Raw genomic sequence first — 16,415 nt, forward strand, 5'->3', positions numbered from 1 at the left:
CATCCATCCATCCATCTATCTATCTATCTATCTGCCTGTCCATCCATCTATCTATGTGACTGCCCATCCATCCATCCATCCATCCATCTATCTATCTGTCAAATGACAAATTAATATTTCATGATATTATTTTCAAGATGACAGGTTAATTTGTTTGTTTATTGTTTGTAAAATTTTAAGATTTTAAATATCCCAACTGTTAATTCTTGTTGTTTCATTCTTCACAAAGGAAATGGAAGATCAATTTGATTGCATTGCATCATGGGATACATTATTCCTGCCAGCGTGCTTGCCCATTTTGATAGGAGTTCTTTATGCAAACAGAAATGTGTGCAGTGTACATAATAGTAGTAGTTAGTATGCTATTACGAACACAGCCAATATCTTACAATCGATTTCTTGACTGAAAGACTATTGGGTGCGAAATCCATTTAAAATTTCACGCAGCCTGAAAAATGCTGATATATAAAGAAGCCTTTATCTTTTTCCTGCAACATGACTGCTTTACAGAGCTGCAGGACACAAACACCCTATTACAAGAAAACAACCTGACAATGTCTGTACTATAAATAGGCACAAATTCAAATCAATAAAAACGAGGGAACTGCAGAGCTCATAAGGCAGGTCCTTGAGTAGATTTATGTGTCTGCTAATGCATCCCGACTGTTGTGTGTTCCCTGAAACAACCCAATGATAATTTAGACTTTGGATAATCCACTACGAGATGTTACTTTTGGAGGCAGGTCTGAATTATTCTAAGCACCTCAGTTCAATGTGCTCCGGTGATCAATTGATTTGTTTCTGTTCAAGGTGTTAGCGTGCTGCTGCAATATTTATCTTATTAGCCACGGGGGGTGGATCACCTAGAGCCGCGATCGATGCCTTTCTCTGACTGACTGGAGGTCCACGAGGACTTGTGCTTTATTGGAAACACGTCCAATGAAAAGAACAAAGGATTTTTAACAAAAGCTCCATATAACAAACACTAAAGGTCATTCAGACACTGGTACGTTCTTACTATCAGTAAAAATGCTCGCATCATGCTCAATTACATTTTGTTGGTTGGTTTGCTTTGTTTGATTTTCCAGTTTTAGTAAAACTGATGGACCAAAGAACTGCAAGACTTGAGATTGGTTTGGATACTGTACTGCTCAACTAAGCAAATTGCAATCGGCACCATATTACTGAAATTATATTCACATAATGGTTAAAGGTATAATAAAAAATTTAATATTGAAAACATTTTAAAAATATTTAAAATATTACCAATTAAATAAAATATATTTTTGTCAGTAACATCGGTTAGCATGTTTCCATATCTGAATGGGCTAGAAGATACTTTATTATTGAATTTATGTCTGTCTTTCAATGTCTGAAGTTTGTTCTCGACCCCGTTATGACAATCCGCCCTTTAGAATAAGATTTTGACCTTTCTGACATCATGTCATCATATTATGCATGATATTTGCTAGTTAATGCTGTATTTTTGAACTGAACTTCAACTCTAAAGCATTTTGAAATGTCCAGTTACTTAGAGCCTGCCCTGAGGTAGGAAAATATGATTTCTGAAAATTCTGTTTTAACCTTTTAAATAAAATAACATAACATATTGAAAGTATGGGGGGAATAATTTTTTTTATTTTTACTGTCATGCATTTTGTAACTGCTTTTGGGTCTTAAAAGGAAGAAATCACCCAAAAATAAACATTTTCTGAAAATTTACTCACCCTCAGCCGGCCATCCATGAGATGAGTTTGATTCATCATCTGAACAGATTTGGAGAAATGTAGCATTACATCACTTACTCACCAATGGATCCTCTGCAGTGAATGGGTGCCGTCAGAATGAGAGTCCAAACAGCTGATAAAAACATCACAATAATCCACTCCAGTCTATCTATTAATGTTTTGTGAAGTGAAAATTTGTGTGTTTGCAAGCAAATACATCATGACGGTGTTTTAACTTTAAACCTTCCGGCCAAATTATAAATCCATAATCCATATGCATCCTCATCTATGTCTTGGATGGCCAGAAGGGGAGTACATTTTCAGAAAATTTCCATTTATGGGTAAACTATTCCTTTAATATGGAATTGTTCATTTGATAGGAAACAAACTTATATTAATATATAAAAACATATATAAAATGTCCAAAGAAAAAAAAAGCTATATGTGCATATAGCCTGTGTGTATGTATATATATTTATGTGTGTGTGTGTGTGTGTACATACAAAGGCAACCAGTTCTGGTATGCTGCTTCTTCTCAAAATAGTCATTTTCACAGTTTTATCTCAAAACGAGAAGTAAATGACACCCGACAGAAGCAATGAATAAGTCTCAGAATGTAATCGGTGGCCCAGATGTTCATAACACCTGTCCTTACTGACCTAAATGTGTGAACCACTTCAGAAGTTGCATTATTGGACATGGAGGTGTTTAATTGACAACCCCAATCCTTCAGCTTTGATGTTCCAATTACATCTACTACTTATGAACGTGAATTTAAAGTTACAATTCTCCCAAAACCCTCACCCTCATGCCTTTGAAACCCCTCTGACGGACTTTACTCTGTAGAACACACAAGGACCAGGTTTCACAGACAGGGTTTAGACTAAGCCAGGATTAGGCCATAGTTCAATTAGGACATTTAAATAATTTTTAAAAGATTTCTGTTTCAAATTCATTTCTATTAAAAATTCATATTTATTCAAGAATCTATAGCAAAAAATAAAGCACAGTTTCCAGAAAAAAAAATATTAAACAGAAAAACTGTTTTCAACACTGACAAGAAATATTTCTTGAGCAGCAAATCAGCAAATAAAAATGATTTTTGAAGGATCACGACACTGAAGACTGGAGTAAAGGTCATTGCACACGGAGACTGAGAATATTTTTGTATTCCCAATCTTTTCCTATCAAAATGATTGCTGCTACAAGATGCGAAAACGCAGAAAATCGAACCTGATCAAAAAAGTTTTTGACGGACGAAAGTTTTGGAGGCAGTGTGCAAACATGATTGACAACGTGAGGTCGTATTTACTTTTTAACGTGCAAAAATTTCGGACTCAGTGTGCAGAGACCTTAATGAAGCTGAAAATTCAGCTTTGCACCACAGGAATAAATTACATTAAACTGTAATAATATTTCATAATGTTTACAGCTTTACTGTGTTATGAATCAAATAAATGCAGCCTTTGTGAGCATAAGTGGCTTCTTTCAAAAAAACATTAGGAAAACGTTACAACCCCAAACATTTGCGTGGCAGTATATGTGAACCTTATGGACGAAAAGCTGAATTACTGTAGAAGAATTGTTCAGGATGTATCCAATATACCAACAGAGTTCCTGTAACTGCTAGAGCATGTCACTAGAAATGCCAGTGCCATGAGTTCAAATCCCAGGGAACATAGTGATAAAATATATAGCCTGAGCGCAAGTCACTTTGGATAAAAGTGCCAGCCAGATGAAGAACTGTCAGATAAAATACACAGAAGTTAAAAGAAAAATCGCACACCAGTCAGAAGCAGGAAGTGTGAGAGTGAAGCTGCAATAGAAAATCATTCCTCTCTTCATTTCACCTCCACCGCAGAAGAATCAATGCCATCTCAATACAACTACAGTTAAAGGATTCAGTAACATTTATTGTACATTCACGCTGGACACTAGCAAACCAGCCCTTCCAACGGCAACCCATGAATTACACATTTAAGACGACTTCTTGTGCGGAGCAGAACCATGAAAAGCCTGTGGCTCTCACGAAATATTAATGTGAAACATTTCTGATCCATAGAGATATCGACAGAGAAAAATAACAGACTTCTGAATGAAACAATATTTACTGATGACAAATAAAAACATAATTAGCGCCACGAGCCATTACAAACAGCGAGAGCTTTCGAGGGGAACGATGTAGAGCAATCAATTTACGTACTTAGAATTACAAACTTCAGGGTTTAATGCTAATTAGTGTCATTTGTAGCACGCACGTGCACATTCAAACGACACAATTACGAATAAACACACACACCACCATTTACAGCACGCTTGTATAGCCTTAATGGGAACATGACGTTGCATGCAGAAGACTCGTCGAAATAGAAAAATCTTGCACGTTTGAGACGTCTGAAAGCAGCTGTGCAACTAGAAGTGCATTCCCTCTCCAGGGGCTCTCGTTCGCTGTGCAAGACGGATGACTGTACACAGCTTCTGTAGAGTTCAGTGCACCTTTACGAACTGCCACTATTCCAAAGTGTCCAAAGATACGGGAAAGTCAAAAAAAAAAAATGATGGTAAATTTACACCACATGGCTAACCAAGCTCCTCGAGCGACCGGCTTGCTTGCAGGGCAGCGTTTGCATCCTTTTCTGCATTTTGTTACTCATGGGAAACTCGCACATACACAAACGCACAAGTATAATCACACACATACACACAGAGAGAGACGCCCGGCAGGCCTTGGCGGAGAAGAGCAGAGATGATCCGGGCGGAGAAGAGCAGCAGCAGCAGCAGGTTGCTGGCGCTGAGGCTCCAGTGCTTGTACTGTAAACATGAAGAGAGAGGGATGGACCCCCTCCATCCCCTCTCGCTCGTTCAGTTCCTTCTGTTCTGCTCTCTGCGGACTGATCCTCACTTGCCCAACCGCTGCTCACACGTCGCATAGCGCTGCAGAGCACCGAACAGGTCGTCGTAGGAGACATCTACGTGGGACGGCATGGAGCTACAGGTGGAGAAGAGAGAGAATAAATACTTCAGAAACACATTAGTAAATATATATATTTTTTAAAAAAAAAATAGGTTTAACATGTTACAATGACAAACAATTGAAACTGTTGATTAATTGGTGATTTAGAAAATATTGTTTCAGCTGCATTTCATGATTTTTAATTAAAGCTAAACCTTGGTACCACACAACAGTTTTTTCTCTCAAACTGAACATATGTGCAGTACAGAATACATCAAATAAATATGATTTTTAAAGCTCTTATGCTTACCAAGGCTGCATTTATTTGATCAAATATACAATAAAATAGTAATACTATATAGTAGTATTGTAAAAAGTAATAAAATACTATAATGGTAATAAAATCACTTTTATATTTTAATACATTTTATAAAGTAATTTCTTGTGATGCAAAGCTGAATTTTCATTACTCCAGTCTTCAGTGTCACATGATCCTTCAGAAATCATTCTCATATGATCTGCTGCTCAAGAAACATTTTCCACAAAAATATTAAGCAGCAGAACTATGACCATTTTTGTTGTAGGTTTCAGGTTCACAAGAACAGTATTTAGTTGAAATAGAATTTTTGCAACATAATAAAGGTCTTTACTGTCATTCTTATTCAAATTAATGTGCCCTTGCTATATAAAAGTACTAATTTCTCTAAAAAAAAACTCCTCAATTTCAGTCATTACCAAATGTGCACATTTCATTTTAGTGGAATGAACATGATTAGATGTGGTTGATTATCTCAGTTTCCTCTGGGTAGTTGAGCTGATATAATTCAAATGTAGCTAATTACATACCTGAAATATAGGTGCATAATTGTAAATCAATTTTGTGCAATCACTTCTAAAAATCAAAGTCATTTTACTTACTTTAAAACAGCCTAATTAACAGTCTACAGATGTGTTATCAGTCACAAGACAAACACCATCCTAGACTTAGAAGACTGAATATGTCCTGATACATGGAAGGGAAACTAAACAGAGGATCAAATTTGCTACAGTGAATCAGTGCAGGGTCACACTGCCACCTGGTGGAAGCTCAGAAAAACACAAAAACAAAAACCATTCGCATTCAACAATGCAAATTAACATTCTCCATTAATTCAATATATTTTTCAATTATCACCGAAAAGAAAAAATACATGCTACCTTCTCTATTAAATTCTGTTTCTTAACATAAGTCGACAGGATAAAAAGCCCATATTTACATGCTTTTACTTTTAAAATTCCATTAATATTAATATTTTCTCATTTAATTTCTAATTTTTTAATTTGTGCATTAAGATTTTGGGTTAAAATATATATAGAATGAAAGGTGTACAAATGCCTTACATTTGTTTAACCTTGAATTAAATTAGTTACAACGCATCTATCATTCACAATCTGGTGTGGTAAAAACTCCATGCATATTAATTAAGACAAGAAACTGACATTTAAAACAGTTAAGATGGAGACTGCCAGACGCTGACGATGGTTGCATGATGCAATGCGGTGAAAGTCTGCATGTGTGCCGTGATCTCGCAGAGCTGCACACGCTTGGAAAGCTTCTAGGGATAAGTGTGCCAGCGTGGACAGGTGTAATTGTTAATCTGTGCTGATAATCACGTGAAAGGATTTAAGTAAACTCTCCAGTTAAAATGCCACCGTATGCACTCATAGAAAACAAACATGCAAACACAACTACGTCAAATCACAGACTTTCTGTTACCGATCCCTCATTATTTCTTTGTTGTAAATTTTCACTTTATTTCCAGGATTAAATTTGATTTTAAATTCTAGACATCTATTGTGGATAGTGAAGCCCACTGTACTTTAAAGAATACCATCTTGTTCTACATTTTGCATCTAAAGTGCGCTTTGATTTAAGGCTGTTTTGCTATTTGTATTGCAAAACAAGACAAAAATAATAAGGGAGTTTTGTTTTTGTTTTTGCAGTGAATGCAATATTTAATGCAAAATCCTGATGAATTTAAGTCAATCTGCTCTGATTTAAGAACTTTACAAGGCCTTAATTTATGGAAGAACAAATTAATATTTTTTAAGATGCACAGAAGAAAACGCCAGAGGAAAGGATCAAAAAGAACAAAAATTAAAAAGTTCTGTACAAAGCAATTAGCCTGTAATCTGTACAGTTTGTGCTTAAATGCATCAATACATAAACATACTCACATAATCTCTGTTAGTCTGATGTGCCAGGGAAGAAATCCAAGAGTGCTTTCCACAGGGCCAAACTTCAGAATCAGGTCTGGGTCTGGTATGTTCTTTGACTCTGCGCAGGGGGAAAAAAAACAGGCATCAGTGGAAAAAACATGAGGAGCTTCTGAAAATGAATACTGAGAACACTACAGTCTCTTCTGTTAACTAAGATGATCCTGGAGACTATAGAAACAGTGAAAAAGGACCTGAATAACAGATCTGTCTGGCAACACAACATATCCTCCAGGATGAGTGAGCTCAGTGAGCTGCAATCACAGAGGAGCGATGATGCTCATATTGTTGCATCAGAGGTTGTGCTATAAATATTCTTCATCACTCTGATGGCCTGAATTGTACATTTTCTATTGTGCCTCTTGTTATCTGACATGATCATGTTCCTGATACAGATACATACTATTCTATTTTTGTAAGTGGATTTTGGTTTGATACATCCAACATTATATTAATATTTTATGAAGGTAAATGTCTTGTACTACAATTTTGTATAAAAATTGATTTACATGATTAATATTTAATATTATGACCCAATATTTATTAAAATGTCAATTTACAGTTTTATTTAATTGATTCTGTCACCAAAAAAAATGTCCATTTATTTGAAACAAAGGTTTAAATCATTGCATCTATAACGAAATGTCAAATTACCATATAAATGGTCAGTAAATTATTATATTGTTTGGAATTTTCAATGCGTTTTATGAGTTTTTAAAAAAACATTTTATAACATTTCACAGCTTTTAAAAAAAAGTTTTTTATTCTGCTTTTGTACTGTGAAAAGACATCAATACAATACAACAAAACAATATCCCATGAATTATTTCACTTGAAATTTCTCATAAGGCACTTTGAAAATTTAGTTTTTCTCCTTTTTTTCCCACTTCTAATCCCTATCGCATTCTTCACCAAAGAAAGGTAAAGAATTGACCAGATCCTTTTAAAGACTAACACAAGCTTGTAAGATTTTATGTATATATCCCTAAGTTTTAATGTGGATTGCTCAGTCAAATTACAGGACTGAACAGTCATATTTAACTGTCGGTTTGTGCTTGTCAGCTGACAGACACGCTGTAAACTCACCTCTGAGTAATGAGTCCAGCACAGTGACATTAATGTCTTTGGATGTCTTTTCCTTCTGCTCAATGGCCCTGCAGAGCTGCTGGGCTGCCTGGACGATACTGAGCCGCCCATCATCTGGAGATAAGACCTTCACCACTGACTGACAAGATAACACTACAGAAGACAGGAAAAAATAACTTTATATTAAGTGCGGACAACATTTAAACAGACTAAAAGAATCAGGCAATGCATAGACATTGGTGTATTTTCCATTTAAAAACTGAGTAACTCAGAACAAGTGACTAAATATGAAGTCATAGTCTTCTCGTTATAGTCAGACAGAAATCACAAACATGTGAAGTCATGTGAAGTCACACATCATGTGAACAAACAAGCTCAAAAGTTATAAGAGGGATAAGATTAGCAGCGGTGTATATAAAATAAAAAATGTATTAAATTTATCTGGGACAGTAAACCTTTTTTAATTTCTTTGAAAAGGTTATCTCTTATGCTCACAAAGGCTGCCTTCATTTCATCAAAAATACAGTAAAAAAAGCAATATTGTGAAATATCACAAATTAAAATAACAGTTTTCTATTTGAATATATAAATATTTATTGCTTGGATGCAAAGCTGAATTTTTAGTATCATTACTTCAGTGTATTAAAAATCTGCTGATTTGCTGCAGGAAATATTTCCTATTATCAAAGTTAAAAACAGTTGCTGCTTAATATTTTTGTGGAAACCATTTATTAAGAATTAGTAATGAACAGAAATGGACAGCATTTGAAACAGAAATCGTTTGCAAAATAAGTGACTTTACTGTCATGTTTAAACAAATTAATGCATCCCTGTTGAATAAAAAAAACAAAAAAAAACATGAATTTCTTTTAGAAATTCTCAGTGATCCCACACCTTTTAAAAGTATAAATATGTAGACTGGGCAAAATATGTACTACTAGTCCAACTTATATATATATATATATATATATATATATATAGCCTAGAAGTAAAACAATAAGCAAAGAGGGTTTTTCCATGCATCACTGCGTCACTCTGGATTGAGTTCCATACAGTCCTTAAAACATGACTTGCTCAAGGCAACTTTGGAAAAGTTTCCTGATCTACAGAGGTTAGCAACTATGAATCTTTTCCAGACAAAACTGCATAAAAGTGTCTGTTTCTCCACAATTAACATGTTTCTAAACCCAAGCCGTGAAAACAAATAAAATGTGTAAACAACTAATCATTGTGATCCATCTCAGAGATCATAAAGGAGCAAAACCTGCATTCATCCTAGACTAAATATTCTGATCTAACCTGTTTGTAAAGGCGTACCCACCCACAGTGGGCGTCTCAAACAAAAAGCAATAGTCATTTTCTCAGGTTTAGAGCCTCACCTTGATGCTCTTGTTTATCTGTACCGTTCTTCATAAACTCCACCGAGTATTTGGAGCGGTCCATTCCCAAAAGCTCCTGCTGCTGTTTAAGGATCTCCTCCATGAGTCTAGAGTTATTCCTCCTGAACACACCTGTAAAACAAGATGTCCCACACCCATTAGACACTATAGTTCCAGAAAGAAACAAACAACCATAAAAACCAGCTTACACTTTAGCATCCGTTATATCATTAACATCAATCTAAAAATGTTAACAGCAACCTCACACTTTCAGAAGACAAATTTAGACTCCAGATTTGAGGCTAATTAAGGAACATGTCACATGAGAAAACTCAATTTGCTGAACTTGACAATGTGGTTTAGATCAGTGACTTCCAATTGGAGGGACACAGTTCTGTTCTGACTAGGAATAATCACTGTTAAATAATAAAACACAATAAAATAAAGCTAAAATTAACATGACCATCTGTTTTTAAAAGGAAGGAGAAAAAAATCTTGAATCATAACTGCTGAAAACCACAGACTTCTTGGTTTCTTCTTAAAATGACTTCGTCCACAGTGGTATGAGTGAATAGAGTGGAATTTACTATTAATAATGTGATTCAGATCTCGGTTCACCCTTAGCACATATTTGTCAGTTATCAAATATCTGTCAAAGGTTACAAGCGGCATATGATATCAGACACGCCCCTACTTCCATTGAGAAATATACTGAGATGAAAGACACTGTTTTGAAACAGACCAGACAAATTGTTCCATTATAAAGACAAGAATTAAAGTTGGAGTAATATGCATTTCAAAACCTTTGAAGGATTCAAAGAAACATTCATGCAAATAGTGGTATTACAAAGTCTAGTTTCATTCTTGAAATCAAGTAATAAGTAGTTTTGGTGCATGTCTCACACGTTTATCCTATATGCCCTATAATAAATATTATATATATATATATATATATATATATATATATATATATATATATATATATATATATATATATATATATATAGTCCATTTGTTAGCAAGACAAATTTAGCATACCTATTTTTTTAATAAGTACAGCTCAGAATGAATGTTTAATTTTTACAAAAATATTAGTTATGCTGAATGACGATAGAACATAATTTAACCCATATTTTGACATTTTAGAAGTTATTTGAAACATTACAATAGACACGTTATTGCATAAAAAATACTTTTATGTATGTATATACACTTATGTATCTAGAATAACTTTTTTAATTTGATGCAGAAACCAAAATAGGACGTCTCGTCTTTGACCCATTTACACACACACACCATATCTAACATATATCATATAACATTAACACGAGCAAAAAAGTGAAGCACTGCATAAAGGCAATCATATGTCAACACAAAGTACATTACGAACTCTGCTCAAGTCAAGAAACAGCATGTGACTGCCATTCACTTCCCTTTATTCAATGCATAAGGATCCTAATAAGTCTTACCTTGATTATCATACACACTGACATATGAGATGCCCACTGCCATGCACCAGACCACTAGATTGGCGACATCAGTGAAGTGGATGTCCTCCTCAGTGATCAATAACCCCACATGAAGAGGCAGCTTCTCTAACGTCCTGCCATCGGCTCCACAGCGAACCCGACGACTGCTCCGTTTGCCTATGGCTCCAGTCTTTTTCGGATTATGAAAGCCGAGGGCAAGGGGCAGCAATAAGCCCACCACGGCCCGTTTCCATCTCCAGATGTGGACTCGGAACCAGGCGACCAGCGCGCGCTGGACATAAAGCAGCGCGTGCAAAAACCGCCACACCATATCATACAGTAAAGCCATGCTTCAAAGTCTTAGAAACACGTTCCTAGTTGGATGTATCTATAGGATTTTGAAGTAAATTCCTCATATTAAAGTAATCCGCGTAGGTGTGAGCGGTGGTCTATCGAGAAATGAGCCATTTTGGTCACTGCCAACACCGCAGCGCGCCGGCTGCCATTTCTTCATCTTGACAACCTTTCCACTCTGAACCCGCTGCTGTGTGACATGGAGCTCTCTGATTGGACGGCTGACGAGCGCTCGTGCGTCATTATAACCGCCGGTTGTGACGTTTCACGCGTGCGCGTGCGTTTGTATACAGAACATTGTCAGCTGGCCTTGGCACAGATCACCCTCATGCTCAGTGATTTGAACCGTTGTATATACTAAACTAAATGGGAATTTGGGAAATTAAATTGGTTTACCTGAGACCTTTGCTTGCTATTGGAATATGTTTCCCAGATTTGAATTTATGCTAATGTTATAACCTCCAGCATTAACACCCATTTCTCATTATTGTATATATTGGTCCTTGTCATTAGACTTATAAAATCCCTAAATGCATATTTCCCCCATTTGAAGACTGTCCCAGATTACCCAAAGCATGCTGTCCCACATTCTCAATCATATTTGATGATGTGGGACTACAAATAAAGTTTGAAAGAAAAAAAAACACGTTTTCAACACTTTAATACATATTTTGTTGCTTGTCTTATTTATGACAGATTTATGTCCTTAACACCTGAATTCACCCTACTACTACTAGCCACACTGCTACTATAAAACGATAATTGATATATATTTTAATTTAATATTGTTGTATTTGATATATTTATATCAATTTTTTAAACTATAATACAGTATTAAATGAAGTTTTTTATGTATATATTAATATGAAATGAATATGAAATGGCTTTTTATGAGTCTGTTTCTGATTTCTTTCTGGAGTTTAATGAAACAAAGCCAAATGTTTCAGGCCAAATACAATTGATTATATTTTATTGTGTCCATATCACTGACGGTAACCGATACTGGACAAAGCACTATAACTGATTAAATGTATTGTTCATTCTATATGGGATGCTAGAAACAAAGCATGCAGAGAGGCAGAACAACATTGCAATGTCTTCATATGTAAGGATTACATTTACAAATCATAATCATCATATTCCTCATTGTCTATGCGTTCAGTTTGGCTCTCCAATAGCAAATCCCTGGTCTGCTTCTCACAGATATCCTGTGCCAGTACATAAGCTCGCCATTCATCGAGAGATTCATGGACAGGCTCGCTGCAGAAGTCAGGCCTGATTTCCACAGCCTTTGCTAAAAGGGCCTTTTTGACCTTGAGGAGTTCACAGCTGCACTGCCATGGGTTTCCATCCAAATACAGAACTTTTAGTTTTGGTAGGTTCAATACAGGCAGGGTGGAGAGTTTGTTGTTGCGCAGATTTAACACCTGCAGTCGCCTGAGAGGCTTCAGCTCACGTTCATGTATCGTGTCAATGTTGTTCCCCTTAAAATCCAAACGGACCAGTGTCTCAGGAAGCCTGGTATAAAAAGAATATTAAAAGAGCTGATTAATAGAAACAGTTATCAAGAGATTATTGAGGCATTTAACATGATCAATTGTAAAAGATAATGATAAAAGCATAAATAAACAAACAAATGCATAAATACAGTAAATGTATGCATGCATAAATGCATAAATAAATGTGTAAATAAATGCATAAATAAATATGTAAAATAATGCATAAATAACCAAATGCTTAAACTCATAGACTAAATAAATGTGTAAATTAATGCTTAAATAAATACATAAGTAATACCGCTGTCAAACGATTAATCGCGATTAATCGCATCCAAAATAAAAGTTTTTGTTTACATAATATGTGTGTATATTTATTATGTATATATATATATAAATACAAACACATGCATGAATATATTCATGAAAAATATGTTAAATATATTTTTATATAATATAAAATATAAGAATATAAATATATGCATGTAAATACATGTAAATATTGTCAAAATATTTACTGTATTTGTGTGTATTTATAAATACCAAAGTCTTCTTTATTCTATAGTCTTTGTATATACTTAATAAATATACACAGTACACATACATATGTATACAAATTTTTATTTTGGATGCGATTAATCGCAATTAATTGTTTGGCAGCACTAATAAACAAATGCATAAACTCATAAATAAATATATTTATACATAAATATTACTATGTAAAAACTATACGACAATGTGTAAATTAATATGTAAATAAATGAATAAATAAAAGAGTAAACTCATATAAATGTGTAAATCAATTTGTAAACAAATGCATAAACTCAAAAATAAACTAAATAAATGTGTAAATAAATGCATAAATAAATTTTTAAATTACTGCATAAATAAATGCATAAATAAACAAATGCATGAACTAATGTGTAAATAAATGCATAAATTAATGCATAAATAAATGCATAAACTCATAATTAAACTCAAATAAAATGTTTCTATGTAAAAACTATACAAAAAGAAACACATATCAAAATTACTAACATAAAACTGGAAAATATTAATATTAATTATATTAATAAATATTAATCATACTAATTAATATTAATACCAAAATGTTAATAAAAACTATTATTTCAATGATACTAAAAAACACAGATTGACTTTTAGTTTATGTCAGAGGAAATCAAACAAATAACAAGAAAAAAAAATGCACATACCCATGAGGAATAGCAGAAAGCAGATTCTGTTCTAACGCTAGGCTGGTTAGTTGAATGCAGTTTCTCAGAGCATTGGCTTCAAAGTTTTGGATGGAGTTGTTTTCCAAAAAGAGATGTTTCAGTAGTTTCATTCCTGCTAAGTGTTGGAAAGTGACTTCCTGGATATTGTTCTGCCTGCAGTCCAGCTTCTCGAGTTTAGAGGTCAATCTAGCAGGCAGTATTCGTAGCTGGTTTCCTGCCAACTCACACACAGACAGATTAGGCAGGCGAAGACCCCCGTCCACTGACACTAGCCTGTTAGAGCTGACAGAAAGGGTAATGAGGTTGTGCAGCTGGGACATGTCACGATTCCTCAGTGATCGGATCTGATTCCTGTCCAAGTTCAGATGAACCAGAGACCGAGGAAGATCATGAGGGACTTTGGAGAGGTGGTTTGAAGACAAATCTAACGTTTTTAGAAGCTGGAGTGAAGAGAAGAACGTTGCTGAAATGGAGGAGATCCTGTTGCTTCCCATGCTAAGCAGATTGAGAAAGGGCAACCTGGGGGCACCATGTATTGATTCGATTTTATTTCCATCCAGATAAAGACACTCAAGCTTCTGAAGTGATGTTAGGGTGTTTGCACGTAAGGTGCTAATCTGGTTATTCTGGAGGTTCAGGACCCGCAGCTTCTTGAGGCCCTCCAGGGGCGACTCTTGCAGGCTGTGTATCCTGTTGTGGCCCAAATGGAGGACCTCCAGGCCAGAGGGCAGGCCGCGGGGAAACTGTCTCAACTTGTTTTTCTGAAGGTCCAGAGTTCTTAGCAACATGTGAGATCTGAACACATTGATGTCGATCTGTTCGATTCCACCAGATGACAGAACGACTTCTTCAAGGCCTGGCAGACCAGAAAAATCTCTGACCTATAAATAACACAATCTGTTTAAAATCTACCTGTAATGCAACACATTTCAAAGTAAAAACGGCATATTTACAAAGAAAAAAAATATATTTCATCCCCTGGGAATGAATGAATAAATTAAATAAATAAATACATCTGTTTAAAATCAACCAATATAAAAGGCTATGAAAATAATAATAATGTCAATAATAATAATATAAACTTTTAGAGAAAAATCACATTATACAAAAGTGTAAAAAATGAAACTAAGAGAAATGTATCCTGAAATTTTTAAATTCACTACCAATTTAACTTCTGTAATGTGACATTTCAAAGTAAATCAGGATATATATATAAAAAAAACATCATCCCCTGGGAATTAATAAGCTTATAAATCAATCTGTTTAAAATCAACAAATACAATAGGCTATTAAAATAAAGAATAATAATAGGATATTCAATAAGAAAAAATATCCACTGGGAATTAATAAATAAACTCATCTGTTTAAAACCAATCGATGTAATGGTAATACATAAATAAATAAATTTAATTACAGTACAAAGGTTTAAGAGAAAGACATTCTGGAATTATGAATTGACTACCAATTTACCATTATAATGTGACACATTTCAAAGTAAAACAGGAACATTTACGAGAAAAAAAAATATTTCATGAATGAATGAATGAACAAACAAATAAATAAATAAAGGTTTTAATCCTGAATAGCAAAATCACATCAACATAGAACAAAACAAATTACCTTCAGCTCTCTGAGATGATTGTATCCCAGGTGTATTTTCTTCAGGTTGTTTGAGACGACCGGTGGTACATCCTGAGCCCTGAAACATTGCACTGAGGTTGCTTGCTCACAGATGCAGTTTTTTGGACAGATGTGGCTGCAGTGGCCATGTTGACTGTAGAGTAAGACACACAGAAAAAGGCAGAATATCATCATTCTGAGAAAACAGCTTCACACAGCTGTGTGCTGAAGCAGCATTTTGAGCGCCTGAGGTTTAAATAGCTGAGGCAGATTCACGCTTGTGAGAATAAGACTCCTCTGCTTTATTTGGAACAATGGCTGAGATCCTTATCTTGGTTAGAAAACAAAATTCGACACCAGCAAGAAACTCGCATATCAGCAATAGAGTGTCCTGTCTGTTTGCAGATGAACTATTTACTACCTATTCTATTACACAAATGCATTTCTTATGTATAAATGCTTTGGCCTCTCTTTGCACCCAGTAATATTAACTTTACAATAAAGTTTTAAAACATAAAATGTGGAAAAATGCTATATTTTGGATTACCGGATTAACAACATTTATTCACTTCATTACTTTTTTTTTGTTGTTGGTATGTTGTTTGTTCACTGCTGTTGTTATAAATCTAATATAAAAAAAACAATATTGAATACTGACTTCATTACTGACTGTTGAGTAAATAAATCTTCAATTTCTAAAAAGCTCCCACACAAAACAAAAAATGAAATAAATAAATAAATTATAAATTAATTCATTAATAAAGGTTGGGTGGTGCAGCAAATAACCACAAATCTCAGGTTTATGATTTCATAATCTATTAATTTAACATTTAATAATGT

At 34.6% G+C, this 16,415-nt stretch overlaps 2 protein-coding genes across 2 annotated transcripts; both read right to left on the minus strand.

Moving 5' to 3' along the window:
* Positions 1–2,674: 2,674 nt before the first annotated feature.
* On the minus strand, positions 2,675–11,420 carry LOC306843748 (dehydrodolichyl diphosphate synthase complex subunit nus1-like). The gene is made up of 5 exons (XM_079375398.1): positions 10,871–11,420; positions 9,402–9,533; positions 8,023–8,175; positions 6,898–6,997; positions 2,675–4,716 (listed from the first exon to the last, which is right to left on the minus strand). Exons 1-5 carry the CDS (start codon positions 11,217–11,219, stop codon positions 4,626–4,628), a joined length of 825 nt encoding a protein of 274 aa, XP_079231524.1. The 5' UTR covers positions 11,220–11,420; the 3' UTR covers positions 2,675–4,625.
* Positions 11,421–12,342: 922 nt separating this feature from the next.
* Positions 12,343–15,770, minus strand: LOC306844299 (nephrocan-like; the record flags this gene model as incomplete). Its single annotated transcript, XM_079376309.1, has 3 exons — positions 12,343–12,742; positions 13,935–14,836; positions 15,576–15,770. 3 exons carry the CDS (start codon positions 15,768–15,770, stop codon positions 12,343–12,345), a joined length of 1,497 nt encoding a protein of 498 aa, XP_079232435.1.
* Positions 15,771–16,415: the final 645 nt, after the last annotated feature.

Source organism: Barbus barbus (genome assembly GCF_936440315.1).
Source record: "Barbus barbus genome assembly, chromosome: 24".
NCBI lineage: Eukaryota > Metazoa > Chordata > Actinopteri > Cypriniformes > Cyprinidae > Barbus > Barbus barbus.

Bases quoted from the DNA above. Each gene is read 5' to 3' on its own strand.
- LOC306843748 (XM_079375398.1), bottom strand. From the start codon at position 11,219: ATGGCTTTACTGTATGATATGGTGTGGCGGTTTTTGCACGCGCTGCTT. The intron at 6,998-8,022 runs GTGAGTTTACAG...CCCCCTGCGCAG, and splicing joins GCTGGACTCATTACTCAGAG to AGTCAAAGAACATACCAGAC. The intron at 4,717-6,897 runs GTGAGTATGTTT...CTCCACCTGTAG, and splicing joins ATCAGACTAACAGAGATTAT to CTCCATGCCGTCCCACGTAG.